This window comes from Mustela erminea, chromosome 6 (genome assembly GCF_009829155.1).
Source record: "Mustela erminea isolate mMusErm1 chromosome 6, mMusErm1.Pri, whole genome shotgun sequence".
NCBI lineage: Eukaryota > Metazoa > Chordata > Mammalia > Carnivora > Mustelidae > Mustela > Mustela erminea.
Window position 1 is genome coordinate 37,602,554 of NC_045619.1, and position 14,036 is coordinate 37,616,589.

The 14,036-nt window shown below is 39.7% G+C and overlaps 1 protein-coding gene across 2 annotated transcripts in view; it reads right to left on the minus strand.

Annotated features, from left to right (window-relative positions):
- ACSS3 (acyl-CoA synthetase short chain family member 3) overlaps window positions 1-14,036 on the minus strand; it is a 153,407-nt gene that overhangs the window by 33,933 nt on the left and 105,438 nt on the right. For both annotated transcript variants that reach the window (XM_032346903.1, XM_032346904.1), the window contains exon 10: window positions 1,095-1,190. In XM_032346903.1, coding sequence (XP_032202794.1) covers window positions 1,095-1,190 — 96 coding nt within the window. The remainder of the gene's footprint in view (window positions 1-1,094; window positions 1,191-14,036) is intronic.

Sequence of the window (14,036 nt, forward strand, 5' to 3'; positions counted from 1 at the left end):
GAGGCAAAGGATAAGTCTCTATATTTTATAATTTACAAGCAAATAGAAACTAGGTAGGAACTGTATTCTGTCTCCCAAAGATGGGTTTTCCTCATACATCTATTAAGCTAAATTGTGTGACCTTATACATATAAAATAACTCCTGTTCTTTGTATTCCTTGTCTGTGAAGTGAATGCGTAAGTTTAAATCAGGTCAGTCTGTCTGGCTTCTCTGAAATAGCAGCACACGGCGAGCTAAGACTTAGTTCAGTCTGTTGACTGGCAAGTGCTTGTGTAATGCTCCCTCGTGTTACATCATGACCCCAGGAAGCATGTGGAATTATTGTTTCCATTTAGAAATAAGAAAATTGAATTTCCGAAAAGTTAGGTGACTTGTATAAGTTATGCAACTAGCAAGTAGAGCCCAAGGGAAATTACTGAACTATCAAAGCTACTACCAACAATCTAAAAACAAATATTTAAAATATATTATATCTTCTTGTCACATACTAGCAGCATGGATGAAGCGATTTTTCTATTTAGAATCTTTACTTTTTATATTTATCTTTAGACAGCAAGGCTCAGAAGACTTATCATCACTCCTAAATTAAAAGGTAGCATATGTAATGGGAAACACTGCAACTTTTGTAGCAAAAACATGCAAAGAAACAAATAAAATAAAACACAATGGTGTGCATTGTCTAGAGGACCTCATCAGCCATATTACCTCAGGAAAGTGATTCAGCCTCTCCTGGCACCAGTGAACACATCTTTACGATGGTAATGATACCTCTGAATTAACTATAATTCATCATTAAATGAAATGATGTATGCAAAGTAGTCTGCACCAAGCAAGTATTCCATACATATTAATTTATAGCCATATCCTAAAGTGCCTTATAAATACTGTTTTTTTGGTTATGACAGTCATTGAGAACACGTCCTTGGAAGTCAACAATCTTATTTTTGAACCAATGGATTAATAACAGAATTAATGCATTTATTTATAGTGTTCATTCAATCAAATACTTTTAAGCACTTACTGTGCAGTTTGATTCGCATTAGACATGGAAAAATAACCAAATTTATTGCAAATAATCAGGGTCATTTCTTACCATTGTATCCTGGAACACTTTTTCCTGCTTGTCCTGGAGGAGGTGTTTTGGAATTACCTAATCCAATGCATGATGCTGTAATTGGGGATCCAGTCTCTGGAGAAATAAATATTATTTATCATTTAACATTTAAATTTGAGATCATGATGTTTCTTCAGTGTATGCCCTGCCCGAAATCCCCCAGTTTGCCACAGAATTTACCTGCACGAGGAATAGATGAAGGGAGGAAATGCATTATTTAAAAATGAAAAAAAAAGATCCAGTAATCGATACCAGATAAAGAGTTTTAAAACTTAAGGACACGAATTGAGAACAATGTATAGAGTAATGCTTCTTCTGAAAAAAAGGTCTCTCTGACGTTCTTGGTTATGAATTGATGCACATGAAGAATGCAGAATTATGTGGCTGTGAGAATTTTAAAACACATGCCATGGGACGCCTGGATGGCTCAGTGGGTTAAAGCCTCTGCCTTCAGCTCAGGTCATGATCCCAGGGTCCTGGGATCGAGCCCCACATCTTTGGGCTCTCTGCTCGTCGGGGAGCCTGCTTCTCTTCCTCTCTCTCTGTCTGCCTCTCTGCTTACTTGTGATCTCTGTCTGTCAAATAAATAAATAAAATCTTAAAAAAAAATAAAACATATACCAAGAACTCAAAGATCTCTAGAAAAGATGCTCTCTCTTAATTCACCTAAAAGTTTTTATCATGGTAAATAAAAGCTACGTGCAAGATATCTGTTACTTATGGCTTAATCTCTGGAATAAGTAACCCAAAGATTTTGGGGGAATAGATGAACAATATCTTCTCTCATTTTTAAAGAACTCCAGCTGCCCTGAGAGCTTGCCTCTAAAGCTGAACTTAACATTGCTTTATTAAACTGCTCTCAAACTGTTGTCCCTGGGCTTCTAGAAGGCAGGCAGTCGGGTAAGCAGGTAGGTAGAAAGGCAAGAAGGAAGGAGGGAAAGGAGGACCTTTATGCTGTGCTGATTATTTCGTCAAGACCAGAGACTGCCACAATTAATCTGCACGGATGAACAAAATGATAAATCTGTTTTCTGTCTCGAGTTGCTAATAGTCAAAGTAATAGCAGCAATTATATGATAGCCATAAATTCATAAATCCATAAAAGTGATTATTTTTATGCACAAATGCATTTGGTATTATTGGTGAACTCAAGTTTGGGGTTAGCATGGTCTTTTAAATAGGAGATGTGCGTGTGTAGAGGAGCAGGATGAGATGTATTGACTGTGCAAAGTTGTGGAACTAGTGGCTTAATACACACAGAGACAGCACATATACCCAAGGGATCAACTGCCAAACCAATTAGATCCAAAGCAATCCAAAATATTAAAAAACATCTATCTTCCTAAGGACTCAGAATGTATTCTTTCCACTATGGCTTCTACCATAATTTATCACACATTTACATCGCTTCAGAATGGTAGGAAGAATTTATTACTGTTCTTTACTTTCCAGAGTAGCTCGGTTTATTATTCACATGTTATGAATGGTGGCTCAGCTCGCTTCAATAACAGAAGATGGACTCTGGAACATTAAAACACAGTTCCCAAGTCACAGTCCAGTGCTTAAGGTGCTAAGCCATATGGTCACCGCTGAGGAGAAGCAGCAAGTCACCAGAGCAGACATTTCTGATGTTAAACACAACGCAGAGTACTAACCACTATACGATCATGGCGCCTGATGTTAAACAAAGAACTTTCAAATGACAAGTGTTTCAAATGTGTTCATGCCATGACAAAGAAAATGGACAGGTAATACACAAAATCGCATTCCAGCAGTCACACAGTACCCCTGCCTTTCCTCCCTACAGCATAAACAAAGCAGGGAATTAACCACACCCCCACTTGCAAAGGTTAGCAACATTTTTCCCTTCGCCTTTTTAAAAATGTCTCCGGAGTGACCTGAGCTGTCCTCCAAATTGACAGAGAGACAAAAGCGGTGTGGTAGCGGTCAAGGGAGCCGACCCCTGTCGAATGAGAGTGAGCATGCAGAGCTTAAAGGAAGGTGTGCAGACAGAGCAAGGTGACACCAGCACCAGGAGCCACTAGGACACAAGACGAAGGGAGATGTCCCCCTTAGGACACTTCTGTTCCCCCTCAAAGCCCAGGCAGAGAAGCAGCTGCTGAAGTATCTTCTATGTTCAAAGTGTGTCTGATTGTGGTTGGTTTACCCCAGAGGCGTTCAGTCATTCCAAGTTCAAATCTCTACATTTCTTAACACCGCAAAAGCCTCTGAGCAACGTGTCCACAGAAGGCCTTAGAACCTACAAGTGAACCTTCTGGTGGCTTCAGGACCTGCTGTCTGAAGGAGAAACAAACATGAAACCACCACAACAAAACTCTGACGGGCACTCTGCTGCATCTTGCACCTGGTGGATTCTCAGGAAGGATGCGGGCCCTCGGGCCTTCTTCCTCGACGTTGGGAGAAAGGAGATATGGGAAGAGGAAGTGAGACAAGAACCTCGTCTTAAACAAAGACATAAGAATGAGTCAGTGACGTGCTGTCGGTTTGTCCTGCCCCAGTGGGCTGATGTCGCACACACTTGCCTGATTCGTAAGCATCTCTGTGTAGTGACTCCATACTTATAATTTTTGAACCTTTAGCTGTTTTGATCTAGTTAATGATTGTAAGATGTATGAACAGAACATTTTTCTGTATGATTACTTAGAATTTTAAGGGCAATGAAAAGGATTATCCATTCAGGTTCTTAAAGTAGATGACATAAGTCATTCGAGTCTCTTGCTGACTTTAGTTAGATTCATTTGCGGGTCTGGAAAACCAGCTTTTGGTAGTGACGTGTAGAAGATCCGAAATGCCAGTTCCTCGGCTCCACACAGGGAGCCATAGTTAGGACAGGAGTGGGGGTGAGAACGACCATCATGGTTGTTACAGGAATGCTGATTTTCTCTCTATCTCTGAGCATCCTGAGGCCTAAAGAATGTATCGACCCACCTGCATGGCAGGTGCACACCCATGTGCTCACACATTCACACACATGGACTGCACCTACCCTGGCTCTCAGGCTGGTCCGTGTGCAAAATAGGCTTCTGGCTGGGGCAAGCCCTCGGGCATCCTGCCGGCCTGAACCAAACTTCTAAGGACTCCCAAAACCCCACTGCAAAGATGTTCTAAAATCATCTGCTTCACACTGTCCAGGCTATAATTAACCGGCTAACAGTTATCTAGGGAGACAGGAAATCCGGATGCCACACTGTGACCGGGAAATAGCTGCCAACCAGAATGTTCTCTTTGAAGAACAGAATTGGATGCTTCATTTGGAGAAATCTTTCCAAAGATACCTAATCTTAGAAAGAGACACCCAGGAAGAAGATGGCAAGAATTGAAGCTTGTGAAGACTACGTTATTTTGGTACATTTATAGTCATACTGCATTAACGGCTAACGCAGACACTTCACTTACTGCCTCTCTACCTTACTGCATTAGTGAACTGTTACTGAAAGGAATTTTCCTTAAAACTTCTAACGCTAAAGGAAGAAAAGGAATGGAAAAGAATATACATTTTTTTTCAAATAGGAATTATGCTGTGTACTATGCAAAGTGCTTTTTGTTTATATTATTGCATTTAATCCAACTACATAGGGAAATAGGGAGAAAAGGGAACATTCTTTTTACAAATGCAAAATACGAAGGACTAACCTAGAAAATTTAAGCCATTTGTCCCAGTTTGCATAGTTCTTACAGACAAGGAGAAGAATGAAATAGATAAGTGCACCACTTGTAAGGTTCTTAGGGAGAACACAGAGAGCTGAAGAGAAATCACCCAGACTGTGTCTCAGAGCAAGAAAAATCCTTGCGGCAGAGAGTGAACCCAGTCTCTCATATTCGCGAATGGTGGTATGGTGGGGCATATCTCTTACTATCGAATATTTATTGAGCAGCTTTTGCGTGCTAGACTGTCATTAGAACTGGGGATAAAAGAGTAAACAAAAGTGACAATTCCTATGGTCAAGGAGTTTACATTCCAGTTGGAGAGACAAATGATGAAAGACATAAATAAACCATACGGCATGTTAAAGAGTGATGAGCACCAAGAAAATTTTAAAAAGCACAGACAGGGTATGAGATGTGATGGGAAAGAACTGTAATTTTGGGGTGGCCAGAAAGACCTCCCCGAGAAGGCAACATTTCAGTAAAGACCTGAAAGAAGTGAGGACCTGTGTCACGTGACATCTAAGGACAAAGAATTTATGAGAAAGGAACCACAAGTGCAAAGGTCCTGAGGTAAGTTTATTCCTAGTGTGCTTCAGAAATAGTTAGGCAGGGGCCACTGGGTGGCTCAGTTGGTTAAGTGACTGCCTTCGGCTCAGGTCATGATCCTGGAGGCCCCGGGACTGAGACCTGCATTGGGCTCCCTGCTCAGCAGGAGTTTGCTTCCCCCTCTGACCCTCCCTCTTCTCATGCTCTCTCTCTCTCATTCTCTCTCTCTCTCAAATAAAAAAAAAGAAAAATCTTGGGACCCCTGGGTGACTCAGTCAGTTAGGCCGTTGCCTTCGGCTTGGGTCATGGTTCCAGGGTCCTGGGAACGAGTCCCACCTCAGGCTCCTTGCTCAGCAGGTAGCCTGCCTCTCTCTCTCCACCTCTGTACGCTGTGTGCCTGCTCTCTTTCTCTCTCTCTCTGATAAATAAAATCTTAAAAAATAAAAAAGAAATAAGCAGTTGGTGTTATTGAAGCTGAATAAATGAGGAAAGTATTAACAGGAAATAAGCTTAGATAGGTAGTGAGGAGACAGATCATTTAAAACTACTGTGAAGTCCTTGTAAGACCTTAAGCTTTCAGTCTAAGTGATCCTGCAAGCTAATGAGGGCTTTTGAACAAAAAGTTAATGACTAACAACAATGCAAATAAAATTTATGTAAATATTTTTACAACATCCAGGTTCTGTGATCAGGTTTATTTTAGTTGGGGTTTTGAGAGAGATGTGTCTGAGAAAATGCATGGACAGAGGGTGTATTAGAATAGTTGCTTCATATTGAGATTTCTGTGGCTTCCTGAACATGAGGAATGGGAGAATTCATTCTCATATAAGAATTCACTAGACTAGGGGTGCCTGGGTGGCTCAGTGGGTTAAGCCTCTGCCTTCAGCTCAGGTCATGATCTCAGGGTCCTGGGATCGAGCCCCGCATCGGGCTCTCTGCTCAGCAGGGAGCCTGCTTCTCCCTCTCTCTCTGCCTGTCTCTCCTCCTACTTGAGATCTCTGTCAAATAAATGAATAAAATCTTAAAAAAAAAAAAAAACAGAAATGTTAAAAAAAAAAAAAAAAAGAATTCACTAGACTAGCAGAAAGACTAAGGACCAGTCAGGTGGTACAAGGAAGACAGACTGCCCACATAAGCCAAAGATAATCATTTTTTGTTACATAAGTGTTAGTGTGTGTATAGATCAACACAATATTTCTGAAAGGCACTTTGGCAATTACAAAAGCCCTTAAAAATGCACATACTCTTTAACACAGTTGTACACACTGTAAGGAAGTATTTGTGGGAGTTCACAAATATTAAGCATTTATCATAGTATTATTTATATTAATGCTTAGAAGATTGTTCAAAAATAGAGATTAAGCCAAATTAAGAATGCAAAGATATTCAAACATCATAGAAAAATATCTGATAGGAAATAATTCTTACAAAATATTGTTTAGAAAATCTGTAAAACAGAATGAGTATGATTCTTTTTTGTAAATACTACGTGTTGAACAAAAATACGTTTGTTGGCAAGATACATATGAAAATATTGACAGAAGTTATTGATGAATGGTGAGCAAAGGGGAAATTATATTGAGGAATTCAGAAGACTATATCCACAACTTAGAAACTGACCCACCGTGGAGATTCAGAATGGCTGCAATATGTTTCAGCCTCATCTTACTGGAAGGCGGGTCCTCCCTATTTGAATCTGGGATGCTTTTTGATGGTTCTAAGAGAAAAGAGTAGAAGCAATTCCTTGTTTCCAGGCACAGGCCTGAAGGGTTTTAAATCACTCTCTCTCTGGAACCTCTGAGCTACCATGTAAAATGGCCCATTATTCGGAATCTTCCACACTAAAAATGCCATTTGCAGGCATTCACATCAACAGTCCTGACCAACTCTAGCCTTCCAGTCATTCCAAAGCAAGAGAGTAAACCCATCTAGGACCCATCAGACCAGCCATTCTCCACCAAATACTGCCTAAGTTGTCTCGATCAACAGTACATGGAAACAAACAAAAACCAGTATGTGGAACATAAAAGCCCTGCCGATCGTTGCCCAGCACACACACCCAAGAAACCATGATATGTGGATGTTGTTTTAAGCTGCTAGGTTTTTATTTTATTTTATTTTATTTTTTTGCACAGTAATAGGCACTTGGAACATTAGCCACCAAAAATATTATAAATTTTTTCAAAAAAAGAACTACTGCAATTCTTAAAAAAACATTGTGCATATAGTGATCTGAAAACTCTCCTCAAAAACCCCAAAACCAAACCAAACCAAACAAACAAAAAAGCCCTCTCCTAGCCAGTAGTTGAAATCTGGTTGTTCCTGGGGGCTTGGGAACCATTTGAATCAGCAGGACCAAACACAGTCTACTGACTGACATTTCATGCTCAGAAAATGTTTGCTGACTAGTAAATACATACTTCTTACATGTGTTTAGGCTCTAGTTCCCATTATTAAGGTCAGAGTTCTTAAAAAATAAATAGCAAGTCACAGAATAATGCAATTCTAAAATGAGTCAGGGACTGGGGGAGTAGAGGATTCAGAGGAGAAAAAGCTCTATGTTACCATTAAAATTCTGTTCCAACATTTTCTTATCCCAAGAACGATATTCAAAGGTCAGTCCTTCAATACATATTTATGGAATTCTCTGAAAGGCATTTCTTTTAATGAGAAGGCAGTGTTCAGGGTGGGAAGACATGCCAAACAGAAATGGCATGTTCAAAGGTTGAGCAGTTTGACCAACAAGGGACTGACAGCGTTATTCAGCACAGCAAAGCTCAGGGCAACTGGGTGGCTAAGAGAGAACGAGAGACAAAGTGAGAGAGACACAAGTGGAGGCAGATCACAAAGTGCCTTCTATGGCATGGTGAGAAACGTGGATACCACTGCAGAAACAAGGAGAGATACAAGGGGTTTAGCAGAAGTGATTGCACAGGACTGCGTGGTAGAAAATCTCTTCAGTTGCAAACTGGAGCACTAAGCCAAGGATCCCAGTTCAGAGCCAGAAGTCCATCAGATGCCGGCGGTCTGCTGAGGATGCGGGGGAGTGGGAGACGAGTCCGAATCTGAGCTATGCTCTGGGTCACGTGGTCTTGGTGACTGTTTGGGTCTGGAGAAAGAGCAAGAGGGAGAAGTCCAGGGACCACCCGAGGGTTTTGGCTCACACATGAAAAGCAACATGGAAAGAGGGGTACATGTGAGCGAGGGTTAAGAGGAAGAACACAGTGGCAGGTTCATAGAGCCCAACTCCGTTGATAAGAGCTCCTGTCGCACTTGAAAATCGCTATTCTGTACACACCGTGGTTCTAGAAACACTACATTTAAGCAGTATAGATTTAGAAGTTGGTGGCCCAGGCAGACAGCTGAAGTCCTGGAAATCAATCAATTCAGCAACCTAGTACCGCTGAGTCATATTAATCACAGCATCATGATGGGCATAAAAGCAATTTGTAAAGAAACCATTCTCTCCACCTCTGAATCTATACAGTGTGCTATAAATAACTTGAATGGAGGTAGCAGAAAGAAAGCAGAGCAGTGAGATGTACACTGGTGAAAGAAAATCAATTTAATCTTTGTGTTCCCGAGATGGTACGATTACTGTTTAAAATACTTAATTCAAAGCAGCCTAACTTTTTGTACTGGAAGCAGACCATTAATTTGAGCTGGGGTCTTATCCTTCTCCTTTACCAGCTCCTTACTGCCTGTAACTGTGGGAAAACTCATAAATAACTTGCAGTTGAGTCAGATAAGATACGCTGAATTAATGAAGGCTTAAGATAAGACCAAGAAAGGGAGGACTCCGGACAAGAGTGTAAGGAGAGCTTCCATTCTAATCTTAACTAGCCGGTTGACTTTGAGAAATTAAACTCTCTATGATTACTTTTCCTCATGTATAAATTGAGCCCTTAAGTTCCAAGTTTTCTTGAGTCTGGATTACCTACAGGCCAGGAGCCTGAAGATGGTCTTCATATTCGTGAAGCGTGATTCATAGAAAGAAAAGAAAAAGGAACATGTTTATTGAGTCTTAGGATAGCCTGGGAAGTCTGCTGCATCGTTTGTACACATTTCACTTCATTTCAAGCTTTCTACGAGCCCAGGAGATAAAGTTTAGGCAAAAGATCAAGGACTTGCCCCTGGCCATCAGGTCAGTCGCTGAACCAGAATTTAAGGGCTGTCCTATTAAGATTCTGCAACACTTTCCACCACCTACATTGCTTTTCCAAGGAGAATAGTCACCTGTGGTTTTCGAAATCAGAACTGACAGCAAAAAGAGGAATTGGGAACTATTTGGAGGGTTGATGGACCTGCAGTGTAGGGGTTTACATGCAACAGCGGGAAAGAGAATTTTCCAGATAGTCAAGGGATGGCTTAGGAACTCTTTTTTTCTTATAAAGATCTACAAAAACATAACAGTTTTTCACCTTTCAAGAGTGTATTAAATGTGATTCTTGCCAAAGGTAGGAGGATTAGAATAGATGACGTTTCAAAGACCAAACCAACTTTATATTATTACTTGATTTTCCAGTGTTCACTCTTCTGTGAAAACATTATCACTAAAACAATAATTAGTACAAATACATATTCTAAAAAGCAGTTATACATATACGAATTATTTCATGTAATCATATTTGGGGGGAAAAAAACCAACGTGATGTTCTTTCTACATTATCATGCTGTAAAGGGGACAAGGTCTGATTCAATGGCTGCTATTTGACTTGAAAGATTCATTTTCAGATGGATTAAAAATTTGTCAACAGTTACTCACTTTCAAAAAGAAAAGCCTCATCAGGCCTGCCTTACATTTGACAAGAGATTATTCCTTTCACAAATCAAATTCATGGAGCTTACTTCTAAGCCCCTGCTTCTCAAATGATCAGTAAAAATTACCTACCTTAAACTAATGAAGATTGCTCTAAGTGAGAAAAAAAAAAATACTGTTGCCAGGCAACAAAGATGACGTCAGGACGTTTTTCTTTCTCAGCAGATGGATACTGTCAGCATCCCTAGCTGAACACTGCTGAGATCCATAGAACTGTTCTTTCCCTTAATCACAACTTCTCATGCTAAACTACGTAAAATGTCTTCCCCATGAATGAGAAAAAAAGAAATGAGTTTATTTTTGATCACTGCATTGAGAAACCCAGAAAGGCAGCAGACAGTAGTGATTCATTCACATCACTGAAGACTCTGCAGGCTACTATCCGAAGGTGGCCTGGGGTGTATGTACCCTGCACAGCCCAGGTCATGGAGCGAAGGCATTGCCAGCACAGCCCACTTCAACCCAGCACTCCGAATTTCACAGTGTGCATTTCGAGAGTTAGTGGAACTCATTGTCTTTGAAATACAGACCTGTACTTTAATGAAGCTAGACCACTCGGACTCGGACATTAAGTAAAACCCAAAAGCCAGGAATAACGAAGAGTTAGAAAGTAAACACTGGAAGGCAGCATTTGGTTGTACGTAAGTGTATTTCATGCTGAGATCTGCAGCTGGAGAAGCATTTGCTAGCGACTATGGGCACCCAAGCTAGAGAAGAGCTTGCAAATAATTAAAGATAGCATCTTCAAGGTAAGTCACCAAGAAGAGGCTTTCCTCACTGTCGTGTCACCCATATAGAGCTTCTTACACCTTGGTCCTAGAAAAGCATTCTGCAGCAAAAGACAGGACTTTGCATGGGGCAAAGTACATTCGAGTTATAAGAAAGTCACACATTTTGCACATAGTTGTCAAATATATTTCTAAAAAGGTAGAAATAATAAGAATCATAAAGCTTCCAATGCTGAATTCCAAAGATAAAAAACATTTCCTACTATGGACTAAATTTAGGACTATAAACTGACAGATTAGAATCTCTTGGCAAAAAGTGTATGAACTTATGCACAAGAGTAGAAAGTCTGAGAAAGCAGGAGTAACAAAGGAAGAGGATGATCCGGGAAAAAAAAGTGGCTTAACCTTTGCTACCTTTTATATCAAATTGTCAGATGTTGGCTATGGGTTGCACGGTTAGTCTAGCTAGGAGGAATGAGATGGACTATATTTGAACCTGTATCATTTACTACAGAGATCCCTGTTCAGGGTAATTGTTATTAAGTTGCAATTAGTTATTCAATTTTTGTGGATTTGATTTTTGTAGAGAAAATATATTGCCGTCTTAAAAAAAAAAAAAAATCCTGGGCTAATGGAGCTTATCCAGATAAACCTAAGGATATGGACTAAATTAGGTCAGCCTCACCAATTTTTGTGGTTCAAGCTGTTGTCCAAGTTGTCTGTTCTTAGAAAGTACATCCTATCAAATTGTGCAAAAATAAGGATTATCACGTCAAGTAGCCTTGACACATTTTAATAATATGGTATTAGGGTTGTGTGTACTTTTAGGATCAATAATTTTGATTTAAGAAGCTGGAGGATTTGGAACCACTTTAATAAAATCCAGCATTATCAGACTCCTCAAAGAAGGAGGATTTAGGCTATATATAGAATATAGTGACTTCAGAACTGGCAATTGCAATTAAAACTGTAGCAGTTCAACCAGAGACTGAAATACTGTGATTACTCTAAGACATAAGAACTCAGCAAAGATGGCTCAAGGCATATAAAGAAAGATCAATAACTTAAGTTGTCACCAATGTCTCAATCCACTACGTGACTTATATTTTCTCATTGAAATCCCTTCTCGGGGCTCTTGAAATTCTATGCAGAATCTTACTCCTCCATTAAAGTGATAGAAACCAAACAAGTAAAAAACAAACAAACAAACAAAACCACCCAATTGCTGCACCAGTTGGCAGCTCTCATGTCATTTCTTTCTTTCTTTCTTTCTTTTTAAGATTTTATTTATTTAGTTGACAGAGGGAGAGAGATCACAAGTAGGCAGAGAGGCAGGCAGAAGGAGAAACAGGCTCCCCTCTGAGCAGAAAGCCCAATGCAGGGCTCGATCCCAGAACCCTAAGACCATGACCAGAGCAGAAGGCAGAGGCTTTAACCCACTGAGCCACCAGGTGCCCCTCTATTACTTCCTCTCTACTTGGGCATAAGGTACTTGAAACACTTTCCATGTCAGCTCTGTATCTTCTGAGGGGGACCACACAGATAATATTTTGGCAGCAGATGGGAAGAATCATGGATTCCTTTCATCTCAACCCTTTACCAAGTTGTCTTTTATAAAAGCCTTCGTGGAACTCGAGTATTCTAGCCTCGCAGTCGTTGTCTTTCATTAGCTGACTGATGGCATGTGAAGAAAGAGTGTTTCCACCTAAATAACATTAAAAAGTGGGACGCCAAGCTCTGGTTACCATGATTTCTAAACCAGTAGTATCATAGCTTAGCAGTCAATAGCAAGGAAAGGACAGGACAAGAGAGGAAAGGTGAAAAACCTCAAAAAAAAAAAATAAGGTCTATTATGTTTTGGGTTTTAGTAATTAGTCTCTGAAATTTAAGGAAGCTTTTTGTTTGTTTGCTTATTTGTACTTGGTCATTCAGTTATAAGGAAAACCATTCCTTATAGTTATCTTGAATCAGAATTAACAAAAAAACAAAAAACCTTCCTGTAAAGGACACCAGGCACTACACAGACAACTCTTTCTCTCTACAATGTTGCTCTTGTATCTGATTTCTGGAAAAGCGAAAAATGATTAATAACGGTACAGTGGTTTTCTGGTGATTGTACACCTGAGGATAATGAAGTTCTGGCTGTTTATTTTTTTCTGCACATGAATTACCATATCTTAATAGGACAATTTTCTATTCTCTTAATTTCCCCCTTGTAAATGATGATTGTAGCACCTCTGTTTCTCTCTCCGTACAAAAGAAAATGGAAAATTCAGTCTCTAATCCAGATGTTTTCAGTCATTTTACAGATGAGTTGCTAGGGAGATAAGACATCTGGGTAAATGACAACAATTTGCCTTTTATCCAGATTTACAAACCATGTGGATACAACCATCCCCATCAAACTTTACCAAGATGAATTTTCTTTATGAAACCACATGTTTGCTATCACAACTATCACTATCACAACCCAAAATAAGTACTTAGTATTTCAGTCATGTTTAACAGTGGTCTTTTTTTTTTTTTTAAAGGTTTTATTTATTTATTTGACAGACAGAAATCACAAGTAGGCAGAGGGGCAGGCGGAGAGAGAGAGGAGAAAGCAGGCTCCCAGCTGAGCAGAGAGCCTGTTGCGGGGCTCAATCCCAGGACCCCGAGATCATGACCTGAGTTGAAGGCAAAAGCTTTAACCCACTGAGCCACCCAGGCGCCCCTGAACCGTGGTCTTTATTAAAGTATTCCTACAAGGAGTTGATCAGTTCTCAAATTTTCCACAGGTTAGTTCTCAATTTAGAAATCTTAGATATTACATAAATCAGATACTAAAGAGTGTGGATATTTAGGGGCCAAAAGAGAATGTTAGTCACTAGAAATCTGTACTCACGAATACAAATTTCACTTATGTAACAAAAACAACATGGTAATGAAGTGGGTTTCCTGCAGAGTGCCTTCTTACAACTCAAGTCACAGGAATTAATCAATTTTCATTCACACATTTTAGTTACTTAACATAGCCCTAATTAATTCCAAATCATACATCACCATTTTGAAACAGCTCATTTGTGTCCATATATTAATGTGATCAGAGAGCAAATTCATAAATTATACATTGTATGGAAGGCTTGTAAAAGTATACGATTATACAAAAAAATCAATTTC